Raw genomic sequence first — 14,806 nt, 5'->3', positions numbered from 1 at the left:
TAGAATAGGGACCATACTGCATGAGTGAGTTATAATCAGAGGAATGTAAATATTTGGGGAATCAGGGACATTGGTGGGTTTAATTTCACTTTAACTGAAGGCAGACCCATCTTCTGAGTGCTCCGCCCCTCACCCCACCCATTTGGTATCAGGACATGCTGTGACTTGTAGTTCCTCTGTGTTTCTGGTACACAGCCCCCCTCCTCATGTCCCCGCACACCCCCAGTGACAGATGTGACCTCCCAGCGTGCACTGCGCCCCCTACAGCTTCAGGACACCGGTTGTGTCAATGGGCTGTCACGTGACGCGGAAGTCTCTCCTGTCATCAGGGAAGATGGCGGCGCCGTGTGTCGGATGCCGGCTGGTGATCTGTGTTGTGGTTCTGTCATTGGGTGCCACAGCTCAGTATACAGAGGTAGGTGGTGGCGGTTTTCTGTATACTGGGGCGTCTGTACTAAGGAGGAGGACTGAGAGGAGGTCTGTACTGAGGGAAATTTCTGTGAGAGGGTCCTACTCTACTGGGAGAGGTCAGTAATGAGGGGTAGGGGAGGAGGACTTGCCTTTTTTTGGAGAGATAGACTGGGGGGAAGGATAGGAGGGGGTTTGTACTGGGGAGGGGTCTGTACTGGATTGATAGGAAGGGGGGGGTCTGTCCTGAGGGGGTAGGTCTGTACTGGGAAAATAGGATGGGGGGGGGGCTGTAGTGGGGGATAGGAGAGGGTCTGTCCGGGGGGGGGGGTCTTTACTGAGGGAATAGGATAGGGGGGTCTGTACTGGGGGATAGGATAGGAGAGGGTCTTTCCTGGGGGAGGGGTCTGTATTGGGAGAATAGGATGGGGGAGGGTCTGTACTGGGGTAGGGCTCTGTACTGGGGGGATAGGATATAAGGGGGTCTCTCATGGGGGAGGGGTCTGTATCAGGGGGAGGGATAGCATAGGGGAGGGGTTTGTCCTGGGTGGGGGAATCTGTACTGGGTTATAGGATAGGAGGGGGTCTGTACTGGGTAAGGTGTCTGCACTGGGGGGATACCATAGGAGGGGGTCTGTACTGGGGGAGGGATCTGTACTGAGGAGATAGGAGGGGGTCTGTACTGGGGGAGGGATCTGTACTGGGGAGATGGGAGGGGGTCTGTACTGGGGAGATAGGAGGGGGTCTGTACTGGGGGAGATAGGAGGGGGTCTGTACTGGGGGAGATAGGAAGGGGTCTGTACTGGGGGAGATAGGAGGGGGTCTGTACTGGGGGAGGGGGTCTGTACTGGGGGAGATAGGAGGGGGTCTGTACTGGGGGAGGGGGTCTGTACTGGGGGAGATGGGAGGGGGTCTGTACTGGGGGAGATGGGAGGGGGTCTGTACTGGGGGAGGGGGTCTGTACTGGGGGGATAGGAGGGGGTCTGTACTGGGGGAGGGGGTCTGTACTGGGGGGATAGGAGGGGGTCTGTACTTGGGGAGGGGTCTGTACTGGGGGGATAGGAGGGGGTCTGTACTTGGGGAGGGGTCTGTACTGGGGGGATAGGAGGGGGTCTGTACTTGGGGAGGGATCTGTACTGGGGGGATAGGAGGGGGTCTGTACTTGGGGAGGGGTCTGTACTGGGGGGATAGGATAGGAGGGGGCCTGTACTTGGGGAGGGGTCTGTATTGGGGGGACTCCTATTGGGAGGGATAGACTGAGGTGGTGGGCTCTCTAATGAGGAGGTGATTTGGGGGAAAGTCTGTGCCAAGGGGGTGGCCTGTACTGATGGAGTGAACTGGGGATAGTCTGTACTGTGGGAGCTGGTATGGAAGGGAGTTCTGTACATATACTCCTGACTAGAGATGAGTGTTCAGATGCTCTTCTGAACCCACATGGCTGAGCCTGCTAAGAAGCTGTTGCATGTAATGGGCCAATCATCATCAGTCGAGGCATTCTCTGTCCTTCAGCTGCACATATACACAACACTTGTATGCATGCTTCTGCGGGTGGAAATGCCTCTGCTGCAGATGATCGGCCCATTACAGGTGGCATCTACCTGCCAGGCTCGAACATGTGGGTTCGGAATAGCTCCTATTGTACCGCATCCTGCTCATTACTATGGAGGTGCCATCTGTGGTTGGGATGTACCATAGAGGGCCTCTGCATGGGAATGGATAGAGTTTTCTGTACATGCAGAAAGTGAAAAGTGTTGGAGCGGTTGTGACTGCTGCATTCCTGCCTCTTCCGGTTGGCTTCTTAGTTGAGATGTGGCAGGAGTGTGTACAGGTGAGTATCAGGCATAGGACAGGGGGAGGGAAGGATAAGTAGGTTTAGGAGATGACCCTATAGAATCCTATGATAAGTCCATGCTCTGGCGTGGCCAGAGTACCAGTGAGCCACCAGCTCGAAATAAATATAGGTTAGAGATTGCAGGCGCTAGAGGTAAGTATGCATCTGGGGTGGGGGGTGTGCTAAAAAGGATAAGTACGCTTTGAAATGTTATCCCTTAACCCCTTGCTGCCCACGAAATGCATATGTGCAGCAGAAAAGAGGGTAGCCTTAGCCACCCACATGCCGCACATATGTGTTCATGGAAGGCCAAGGCTTCTGTGCTGAGAGCACGCTTACCGCACACTCCCAGCACAGTAACCGAGCTGTCATCGACAGCTTCTAGACTCTACTCCAGTAATGATCAGGAGCTCTCAGGACGGGTACCCAATCATGTCACCACTGGGGCAGTTAAGTACATGACCCACTTAAAGGGACACTGGGGCTGGAAGGGGTTAAAGGCCAAGTTCACAAAATTATTGTTCTGAGTGGGAACCGCTATTTGAAGCACAGGCTGTTTCCCTATTTATTGCAAGGGCAGCCCTACTAATGATTGGGTAGGCGAAGGAGGCGGAAAGGGGCAGGTCTGCTGCTGACCACAGAATTGAAACTGTAACGGAGGCTGTGGATGGTTTGTTCTGGCATCTCTAGCTGCCTGTATTGTAGACACAATAGCTCCTGTGGAGAGCTGACGAGTGTATTCTGATATCAAAAAATGTTTTGAAATTGCAACATATCTCATTTGAAGTTTATTTTTTTTGTAATTCCAGAACAAGGCTGAACACTTCTTCAAAAGTGGACACACAAACAACTGGGCGGTTTTAGTAAGTATTTGCTTCCTTCTATTACACTGCATAAAGGTGTGTGCCTTAACCCACCAGCTGTTTAACCATTTGCCCTCCAGAGGATTTACCCCCCTTCCTGATCAGGCAATTTTTTGCGATACGGCGCTGAGTTACTTTAACTGACAATTGCGCGGTCATGCAATGCTGCACCCAAATAAAATTTATGACCTTTTTTTCCCCACAAATGGAGCTTTTGGTGGTATTTGATCGTCTGTGCTTTTGTATTTTTTACGCTATGAACAAAAAAAGACTGACAATTTTGAAAAAACTATATTTTTGACTTTTTGCTATAAAACATATCCAGTAAAAAATATTTAAAAATTACATTTCGTCAAATTTAGGCCAAAATGTATTCTACATGTCTTTGCTAAAAAAAAAAATAAATCTCAGTACATGTTAATTAATTGGTTTACGTGAAAGTTAGAGTTTACAAATGGCGGTATATATACTGAAATTTTTATTTTTTTATACAAGTAATGGCTGTGATAAGCGACTTATAGCGGGACTGCGGTGGGCATTCTGACACTGGGGGAGGGAAATGACTGTCACTGACATCCCCAGTGACACTAATACAGTGATCAGTGCTAATGAAAAAAAAAAAGGAAGGGATTAACATCTGGAGCGATCAAAGGGTTAACTGTGTGCTGTGTGCGTTTTACTGTGTGCTGTGCTTTACTGTGTAAGCACACTGCTTTGTACAAAGCAGTATGCTGGAGCTGACAGGGGAGAGATCTTTACTGTTTACATACAGACTTCTCCCCCATTAGTGATACTTGGCGATCGGTGGGGAATTGCCGGCCGGGACCCAGTGATCAACAGCTGTAGCTGCCAACGGTGGCTCAGGTAGGACGCGTGCGCCCCCTACCCAGAAATAGAAAATCATATATATATATACGTAATTTTGCACAGCCCTGCCGCCCTGTAGCAGTAGTTATGCTATAGGGCGGTTGGAAAGTGGTTAAAATAATAAACCAAGATGCTGGTTTAGGAAACCTTTGTGTCTAAAAATTCTGGTTGCTTACCTTCCATGCTGATCCCCTTCCTTCAGTACTCTCCCTGACCTGAAGCAAATATGCTGATCAGGAGTACTTCCTTTGGTAACCTGAACACTTCATCAGGTCATGACCTTTGTTAGTGAATCCAGATGTTCGGAATGACAGCCATCCAGATTGCAGTTTCTGGAAGAGGTAGCAGCACACCCTGTGTTTTGAATAGATGTAGCAATGTCCTGGTTGGGAATTGTCTAAATAGCTATGTGAATTTTCGATGGGAATATCATTTTAAATATACATTATTCACCCTATCCAGAGCGGTCAAGGGTCGTTTCAGAAATGATCAGCTTTTATATTTTAGCTGTTTAATAATTGGAAATATAATAAGATTAGTAAACTAAAAAGATTCCACAAAATATGGTCTCCGAGCTGTCATCCTCAGAACTATCTACTACTTTAGCTCTTGAATGGGATTATCCCAGGGATAATATTATCGTTCTACAATGTATGCTATAGAGAAATATCTTAAAGTATAACTAAAGGCAACATTTTTTTATTTTAGTTGTGGACAGAGTGCGGGGGAATTAAAACCCCTGTCCGTTTTTATTGCTATATGTTCTTCCCGTTAGGGAGATTTACTCTCTATAGTTGTTCTTTTTACCATTATTATTGAAAGAGAAAGTAAAAGAAAATCCCAAATTTTGGGTTGTCCCCAGAAAAGTAATAGAGGGGAAATCTTCCGATGGTGACCTGGGGATCCCTAAGGAATTCCTCAATGTGCAGGGATTTCTTCTCACTTCCTGTTTGGCTATGGGACAGGAAGTGAAGGGAAATATTTGCAATAGGACACAGATGGTGAAAACAATCTGACAGCGGTTAAAACCCTCCTCTACTCTATCCAAAATGAAGAAATTAGTTTTGCCTATAGTTCTACTTTAATGGTTCGGCGTTTTGTATGTCTTTGGTATAATTAAAGCGGAGCTCCACCCAAAAGGGGAAGTTCCGCTTTAAGGACTTCTCCCCTGCACCCCTTTAAGGATTGGCACTTTTGGGGGGGCGGTGGGGAGTGGGTACCAAATTTGATAGGTACCTGCTCCCACTTCCGGTCCGATCGCCCAGGCGTCCGGAAGAGAAAGGTGTCCTCCCTGTAGTCTTTTGGGATACGTGACAGGTCCCAGAAGACTACAGGACCATTCATGAAGCGCAGCGCTACTTGTGCATGTGCAGTAGGTACCCGGCTGTGAAGCCACAAGCTGTTACAGCTGGGCACCCACACTGAAGATGCCTTTACCTGGAACACAGGACGGCCGGTGAAATGGGCTGCTGGGGACACACCGTGGGACTGAGGGACAGGTAAGTGGCTGTTTTTTAAAAGTCAGCCGCTACAGTTTTTGTAGCTGCTGACTTATTTTTTGACAGGGTGAGTGGAACTCCGCTTTAAGCCATCCTTCTCTTTTTGTTGGCTTGCTGGGATGTATTACTTATAAATCTGTTTGTAACTTTGCTTCATATGGTATGATATCACTATAGAATATTGTTCTCTCTAACTTTTTTAACTTTTTCTATTTTGTGCTTGTCTTGAAACAAGCTTTACCCTGTTATCTTGGCTCTCTCTGCGTACCTGTCAAAAAAAAAAAAAAAAGCAAAATTCCCTCAAAAATTACTTGTTTTTTTTAACTAGTTAATGTCTGTTGATATAGTGACTCCTAGGTATTTAAAATGGGGGGGCCATAGAAGTAGGAATAGGTAGCGCTCAGGATCAGGCTTCAGAATGAAAAGAAAATGCATGCTGCTGAACTACCTTCTCACCGTTATACAGCAGAAATGAAACCACGCAGACTTGTACAGTGAGTGATAGCATGAAAACTTCCTTAGAAGGTCAGTGGTTCCCTATTTAAAAATAAGCTATGGAATTTTTAAAATGGACTTACCCTCCGATCCCCGGTGTAAAATGACATGATTCCTATAAATATTGCCAGTTTGATATCCATATCAAGTTGATAAAAGGTAGCATAGCATTAGAGCTGTCTGTCTCTTTTTATTTCTGGATTCTGTGATTGGAGATTGATATTATTGTTGTTATTATACAGGATTTATATAGTGCCAACAGTTTGCTCAGCGTTTTACAATATAACGGGAGACAATACAGCAATAAATACAGTTCAATACAAGAGGGTTAGGAGGGCCTGATCCTGGGAGCTTACAATCTAAGAGATCAGTTACTGTATTGGTATTGCTGAGGATACAAAGGTTTCCTAGGCATGTTTGCATATGTTTTAAATCTGTCCCTGCAGCCAGGCTTTTGCATTTATTATTACAACTGTGAAATGTAAGGTATGAAAACTACGACGTACTATTTTTTTTTTACAAGTATGTAAATTTATTGAAAAATGAAGGTGCCAGAAGTTTACAAATATTTTCAATCTGGAGAAAGCATCATACAGTGCGGATCGAAAGTTTGGGCACCCCAGCTAAAAATTTGTATTAATGTGCATAAAGAAGCCAAGGAAAGATGGAAAAATCTCCAAAAGGCATCAAATTACAGATTAGACATTCTTATAATATGTCAACAAAAGTTAGATTTTATTTCCATCATTTACACTTTCAAAATAACAGAAAACAAAAAAATGGCGTCTGCAAAAGTTTGGGCCCCCTGCAGAGTTAATATCTTGTACTGCCCCCTTTGGCAAGTATCACAGCTTGTAAACGCTTTTTGTAGCCAGCCAAGAGTCTCAATTCTTGTTTGAGGTATCTTTGCCCATTCTTCCTTACAAAAGTCTTCCAGTTCTTTGAGATCTCTGGGCTGTCTGTCACGCACTGCTCTTTTAAGGTCTATCCATAGATTTTCAGTTATGTTGAGGTCAGGAGATTGTGAAGGCCATGGCAAAACCTTCAGTTTACGCCTCTTGATGTAATCCCCCGTGGATTTCAAGGTGTGTTTAGGATCATTATCCATTTGTAGAAGCCATCCTCTCTTTATCTTCAGCTTTTTCACAGATGGCATCAAGTTACCATCCAAAATTTGCTGAAATTTTATTGAATCCATTTTTCCTTCTACTCCTGAGATGTTCCCTGTGCCACTGGCTGCAACACAACCCCAAAGCATGATTGATCCAACCCCATGCTTAACAGTGGACAGAGGATCTTTTCATTAAATTCTGTGCCCCTTCTTCTCCAAACGTACCTTTGCTCATTCCGGCCAAAAAGTTCAATTTTAACCTCATCGGTCCACAGAACTTGTTTCCAAAATGCATCAGGCTTGTCTATATGTTCATTTGCAAAGTTCAAATGATCATTTTTGTGGTGAGGACGTAGAAGAGGTTTTCTTCTGATGACTCTTCCATGAAGACCATATTTGTACAAGTATCTCTTTATAGTGGAATAGTGTACCACAACTCCAGTGTCTGCCAGATCTTTCTGGAGGGATCGTGCTTTAAAACGTGGGTTTTGAATTGTTTTTCTCACAATCCTGCGAGCTGTTCTGTCTGATATTTTTCTTGGTCTTCCAGATCTTGCTTTAACTTCCACTGTTCCTGATGACTGCCATTTCTTAATTACATTCCGAACAGAGGATATTGACATCTGAAAAAGCTTTGCTATCTTCTTATAGCCTTCTCCAGCTTTGTGAGCATCAACTATTTTCAGTTTCAGTTTTCTAGACAACTGCTTAGAAGAACCCATGGTGCTGATTGTTGGGGCAAGGTCAGATGAGTCTGGGCATTTAAAACCTTTGAGATTGACATCACCTGGTCTTCCCAGACGATGATTGAGAACAATCCATGGCACTGGCAGGTCTCAGCTTGGCAAAGGGGGCAGTGCATGCTATAAATTCTGCAGGGTGCCCAAACTTTTGCAGACGCCATTTTTTTGTTTTCTGTTATTTTGAAAGTGTAAATGATGGAAATAAAATCTAACTTTTGTTGACATATTATAAGAACGTCTAATCTGTAATTTGATGCCTTTTGGAGATTTTTCCATCTTTCCTTGGCTTCTTTATGCACATTAATACAAATTTTTAGCTGGGGTGCCCAAACTTTCGATCCCCACTGTACATACAGCCAACAAAACCTAATACATAGCCATGATAAGGAACCACCAGAAAGTAAGACATGTATATCATATCCGATTAGGAGAGAGTAATCCATTAAAGGCCCCAAAGAAGTCTGAGGCTGGAGGGGCCAGCCTCCCCCCAGCAACTCTGTAGAAGAAAACTCTGACCCTTCCTCAGTGGTTGACTACAAGAGGAAACAAGTGTGGGCAGAGAAGTGGGCCAGGTCCTAGACTCTAAATGATGGATACCAGAGCAAAAAGAGAAAGGATAAGGGAGGAGGAAAAAAGAGGGAGCAGGGGAGGAAAGCCCCCCCCCCTTTCCTCCCCTGCCAAGAGGGAGAGCAAGGGAAGACAAGATTAGGTGGGAGAGAAACAGGGTAAGAGAGGAAAAGCCCTCAGGGAGAGCTTGGGAAGGAAGGAGAAAAGAGAGGTGGAGGGACAGCCAGGAGATAGGGCAGGAAACAACCGAGTAGAGCGAGACATACTGATCAGTGTTCAACATCTAGGTTAGGACAGGGCTTAAAATTTCAAGTCCTGAGCTACTAGCCAGGCCTTAGAGTTACTCGCCACCAACAAACACACACAAACAGAGACACATGTACACACACACACAGACATGTATGTACACACACACACACACACACACACACACAGAAACATGTACACAAGCACTGAGACACATGTACACACACACATACAGACACATGTATACACATACAGGCACGTACAGACACGCATACACACAGATACATGTACATACACAGAAATACACACACACATGTACATATATACACAGACACATGTACGTACATACATACACACACACAGACATGTATGTACACACACAGAAACATGTACACAAGCACTGAGACACATGTACACACACACATACAGACACATGTATACACATACAGGCACGTACAGACACACATACACACAGATACATGTACATACACAGAAATACACACAGACACATGTACGTACATACATACACAGACACATGTACGTACATACATACACAGACACATGTACGTACATACATACACAGACACATGTACGTACATACATACACAGACACATGTACGTACATACATACACAGACACATGTACGTACATACATACACAGACACATGTACGTACATACATACACAGACACATGTACGTACATACATACACAGACACATGTACGTACATACATACACAGACACATGTACGTACATACATACACAGACACATGTACGTACGTACGTACGTACATACATACACAGACACATGTACGTACGTACGTACATACATACACAGACACATGTACGTACGTACGTACATACATACACAGACACATGTACGTACGTACGTACATACATACACAGACACATGTACGTACGTACGTACATACACAGACACATGTACGTACGTACGTACATACACAGACACATGTACGTACGTACATACATACACAGACACATGTACGTACGTACATACATACACAGACACATGTACGTACGTACATACATACACAGACACATGTACGTACGTACGTACATACATACACAGACACATGTACGTACGTACGTACATACATACACAGACACATGTACGTACGTACGTACGTACATACATACACAGACACATGTACATACATACACAGACACATGTACATACATACACAGACACATGTACATACATACACAGACACATGTACACACATACATGTACATACATACACAGACACATGTACAGATACACACGTACATACACACAGACACTTGTACAATTGTACATGCATACACAGACACACACAAACACACACACATGTACATGTACATACACGCACACACCCCCCCCCCCCCCCCAAAAAGTTGCAGTACTTCGTTGTTCACTCACAGATCCGGGTACTGCACTCTAGGGGGAGGCAGAGAGCACAGCACACACTCCTTGCTTTGCTTTCACTGCGCTCAGCTACTGAGCAGTCTGACGGCTCTCAGTGCCAATGACAGATCCGGCCTGAGCTCCGAGCCTGCACAGCAATACGGCCCTGGGGGGGACACTCGCCCCCATCATAATTTCCACTCGCCATTGGCGAGCAGGCGAGTGGAAATGTCAAGCCCTGGGTTAGGAGGAGAAACATGATTCAGCACAGAGCCCAAAGAATCTATCCAGTCGGACTAAATTTTGTCAAACTTTTTGGGGCAGTTTCTGGGTATGTAAGATTACAGTGGTAGAATAGAATTAAGAGAAGCCCACCACACTGAAACAGTCGGCGGCGCAGGAGCCTTCCATCTAAGAAGTATTTTCCTATGTGCATAATAGAGGGCAAGACAGAAACCGTTTTGTATACCTTCGCACTGTCTGACCCTCAGATAGCAGTAGGGATAATAAATATTTTAGAACTGGGAAAACAGCATAAATGGAATTGTACGAAAGAAAAGAATGCACGTCAATGGAGAGGAGAGAGCCTAAGTATCGAGGAAAAAGTGGGGGAGATTTACTAACACTGGAGCACTCGCATCTGGTGTAGCTGTGCACGGTAGCCAATCGGCTTCTAAGTTCAGCTTGTTCAATTAAAGTGGTTATAAAGGCTGAAGGTTTTTTACAAAAAACCCTTCTGTGTTCAGAAGTGCCCCCAGCACCCTCAAATCTTACCTGGGCCCCATCACGATTCATTAATGTGTACAACAGCCTCGGCTGTCCGTGTGTCTACCTCCTCATTGGCTGAGACAGCAAGCTCCTGCCAATCACAGCCAGTGCAGAGAGTGAGGGGGCGGGGCCAAGCTGCGTCTCCATGTGTGAATGAACACACGGAGCTGCAGCTTCAGAACAGCCTGCTTGGGTGCCCCGTAGCAAACTGCTTGCTATGGGGGCACGCGACAGAAAAGAGGAGCCAGGAGTTCTGGCAGGGGACCCGAGAAGAAGAGGACCCAGGCTGCTCTGTGCAAAACCACTGCAAACAGCAGGTAAGTAAGCGCTGAGCAAACTGTTGGCGATATATAAATCCTGTATAATAATAATGCTTTTTATTTTACAGGAAAAAAAATAAACCTTTAGTATCGCTTTAAGCTTTGGTAAAAAAATAAAAAACCTGGAAGCTGATTAGTTTCTATGTAGAGCTGCACCTGATTTTGCACCACACAGTTTTAGTAAATAACCCCCTTCATGTCTTCAGATACTTTTTAAGGCATTGGCTTATTGCCCCCTGCTGGGCCCACATTCGGATTACGCACATTACCTTTATCATACATGTTTAAAGCCAAGTAACAAAAGAAAAAAAAATACAAAATAAGCATAGGGAACATTACTTCCCTTCAGTGAGGTGCGTCTGTCTTCTAGTTCAGTAGAAAGCTTCCTCCCCCAATGCCACCCCTCCAGTGAACACTGCTGATCGGGACAAGAGGCATAGATGCTCCTAGTTTTAGATGAAGGGAAATACAGGAAATACAAAAGAATTTCACAGTGTGCATTAGAAGCTGCAGGAAGTCACTTAGAACCTGCCTCATTTTCTGGCAGGAGGACGTCCAACATCATCTAGCACTTTTCTCCCAAGCTTGACTGTTTATAGCAAGGGAACTCAGCCTTCTGAAGAGCAAGGGCCACTTCAGTGATTGGGTAACCGGTCACAGGCCACAATGAAATGAAATGGTTCGTAATTTCTCATTTTTTATATTTTGAATAGCATAGCGAACATTTTCCTCCTGTAGCAGCTGAACGCTGGCGGGAGGTAGAGCAGGAGAAGACGGATTTCAGAATAGTCACACCTGTTGGAGCGTCTACATACAAAAACGTTGTTTGTCTACATGTTACATATCTCTGCACGTCGCGTGAGAACAATGATATTAAAACCATTATTCACAAGGCTTTTAAAGTGTCCCTTGTGGAAAAGGAAGAGAAAAAATTGGGACTACCATTATATTATTCTCCATGGTCTCTGCTTTCAGAAAACATAGAATGTTTGGGGGTTTGAAGTAATCTTCAGGCCTCAAATTATTATTTTTTTAAACGTGGAAGAGTTAAACATGGAAGTTTGGTGGCAGCTATTGGACTCGGCAGACCGTCCAAGGAAAAGTTGAGTATTGCAATGAAGTGTGTGTGTGTTTGTATATTTTGTGTGTATGGATATATTTTTTTTCTTAACCATTTGCCGCCCGCCTTATGGCCGAATGGTGTGCGGCAAATGTCATCAGCGTTTCGGGTGGACGCCATGTGGCGTCCCCCCGCACATGCGCAGATTGCGCTCCTGCAGAGCGGCGCAGCGGCGCGAACTGTCACAGATGTGACAGATGTGAGTATTGGCCCCATTGCCGGTACCATGTGACCTGCTGTGACCAATCACAGCAGGTCACATGACAGTTGTATACAATGGATGGCTTCATTCATGCCATTTATTGTATACTAGTGCCTAGCTGTGAATGGAATGTCATTCAGGTAAATGCTTGCTTATAGCAAAGTAATTCTTTGCTATAAGCAAATTGTGTAAAAAAAAAAAAAAAAAAAAAAAAATACTGATCACTTCCCCAAAGTAGTACAATGTTACTATGGTAACATTGTACTACTTTGCTCATAGTGAAATATGAAAAAAAATCTTAAAAAAAAGAAAACAAATTTAATAAAAAATAATAAAAGAAATAAAAAAATATAATTTTTTTTTCATACTTTCACCAGTCAGTGTCCCTGATCACCGCCATGCCAGTTATATGATGATGCTGTACTGCACTGGTGACAATATGTAAAAAAAAATAGTGAAACTAATTTTTTTAATTTTTTCATTTTTCGAAAAATTATGACAAAAAAAAATACAACTTCAAAAAACTCGCCATGCCTCTTATGAAGTACGTCGGACTGTCTACTCTGCAAAAAGGGGTCATTTGGGGGATATCTGTCCTGTTCTGACATTCTTGGACCTCAAGAAATTAGATTGGCTGTCAGTACTTCAGGATTGATCAATATTCAGATCTATACCATAGTTTGTGAACTCTATAACTTTCCTACAAACTAAAAAATACATCCTAATTTGGGTTATTTTCACCAAAGACATGTAGCAGAATACATCTCGGCCTAAATTTATGAAGAACAATTATTTATTTGCAAACCTTTATAACAGAAACAAAGAAACTTTTTTTTTTTTCAAAATTTTTGGTCTTTTTTTGTTAATTTATCAAAAAATAAAAACCCCGGCGGTGATTAAATACCACCAAAAGAAAGCTCTAGTTGTGTGAAGAAAATAATAAAATTTTAGTTTGGGTACAATGTTGTATGACCGCGCAATTGTCATTCAAAGTGTGAGAGCGCTGAAACCTGAAAACTGGCCTGGGCAGGAAGGTGTACAATTGCCCGGTATTGAATTGGTTAAACAATTCATATGGAATTAAACGCATTGAGATAACTGCAGTTGAACATTTGATATTCAGTTATGTTAACTTTTTTTTCTTCTTCTTAACAGGTCTGTACCTCTCGATTCTGGTTTAATTATCGTCATGTAGCAAATACACTCTCGGTTTATAGAAGTGTGAAAAGACTTGGAATCCCTGACAGGTAAGAATTTTTTTTTTTCTTCCAATTAACACCCTATTGTAAATCTCCTTGCTTCCGCTGCGGTTTAACTGGGAGTGGGGGGGCTGCCAGGTTTCAGTGATAATTGTAATGACTGGGTCACGTTGGGTTAACTAAAGCGTGATATTGAGCTCCTGACTGTTAGCACGTTACTGCATTCAGAGGTTTTTTCAATGGGAATTTTCTGAGACCGATAACTTTGTAGCAGCAAGCAAATGTTGGATTTGGACCACTCTTGCACGATATGTTTTTTTTTTTTTTTTTTTTTAAATATCTGTCATTTGCTGTATTTTGCTTTCTAAGAAGGGCTGCATGGCTCATTATGCTCTTTTTATTTTATACATAGTTACATTGGTGCAGCTTGAACCATTGTAAGTATGTATATACCATACCCGGCTTGTGCCCCTGGAAGCTGGAAATCCCTGAAATCAAAACCACTACTACAGTGATCGCCGCCTGCTTCTGGGTCTTGTGCCAAGTGACTGCCCTGCTGCACTCTGAACACAGGAGGTCAGCCACTCAGCATGGTAGCCATTCAGAGAATGCTTTGCGATGTGGAAAGGCGGAGCAGTGATGTCATGTTAGCTACCCCATTCTGTTTAAATTTGATATTTGCTGCTTGCAGATGATAAAGGTTGTTTTTTTTTCTTTAACCACTTCCTGTCCGGACACTTTCACCCCCTTCCTGCCCAGGCCAATTTTCAGCTTTCAGCGCTATCACACTTTGAATGACAATTGCGCAGTCATGCAACACTGTACCCATATGAATGTTTTAGCATTTTTTTGAGAAAGATAAAGCTTTATTTTAGTGGTATTTATTCACCGCTGGGATTTTTAGTTTTTTTGCTATGTAAATGAAATGTCCCAAAATTTTGAAAAAAGTGTTTTTCTTATAAAATTTTGCAAATAATATTTCATCATAAATCTTTGCCAAAAATTATTCCGTTATCTTTTTAGTGAAAAAAAAAATAACCCAAATTAGTTTATAACCAAAAATTATAATTTTTAAACATTTTTTTTTTTTACATTTTTATTTAATTTTTTATATTTGTTTTTTTTTTACATACTGTCACCCTAGCAGTATAGTGTCACCATGG

General features: G+C 43.4%; 1 protein-coding gene across 1 annotated transcript in view; it reads left to right on the top strand.

Moving 5' to 3' along the window:
- The first annotated feature begins 261 nt into the window (after nt 1-261).
- Nucleotides 262-14,806, top strand: part of PIGK (phosphatidylinositol glycan anchor biosynthesis class K) — a 232,176-nt gene continuing 217,631 nt past the window's right edge. Inside the window, exons 1-3 of the mRNA XM_089692185.1 lie at nt 262-415; nt 3,049-3,102; nt 13,600-13,691. Of these exons, the coding sequence (XP_089548311.1) occupies nt 290-415; nt 3,049-3,102; nt 13,600-13,691 (272 nt within the window). The 5' untranslated portion in view covers nt 262-289. The remainder of the gene's footprint in view (nt 416-3,048; nt 3,103-13,599; nt 13,692-14,806) is intronic.

The sequence above is a fragment of the Staurois parvus genome, unplaced genomic scaffold (genome assembly GCF_062004578.1).
Source record: "Staurois parvus isolate SC_StPar_1 unplaced genomic scaffold, SC_StPar_1.0 ptg000578l, whole genome shotgun sequence".
NCBI classification, from domain to species: domain Eukaryota; kingdom Metazoa; phylum Chordata; class Amphibia; order Anura; family Ranidae; genus Staurois; species Staurois parvus.
The sequence above is the reverse complement of the archived record's forward strand: the minus strand, read 5'-3'. Positions and strand labels throughout refer to the sequence as shown.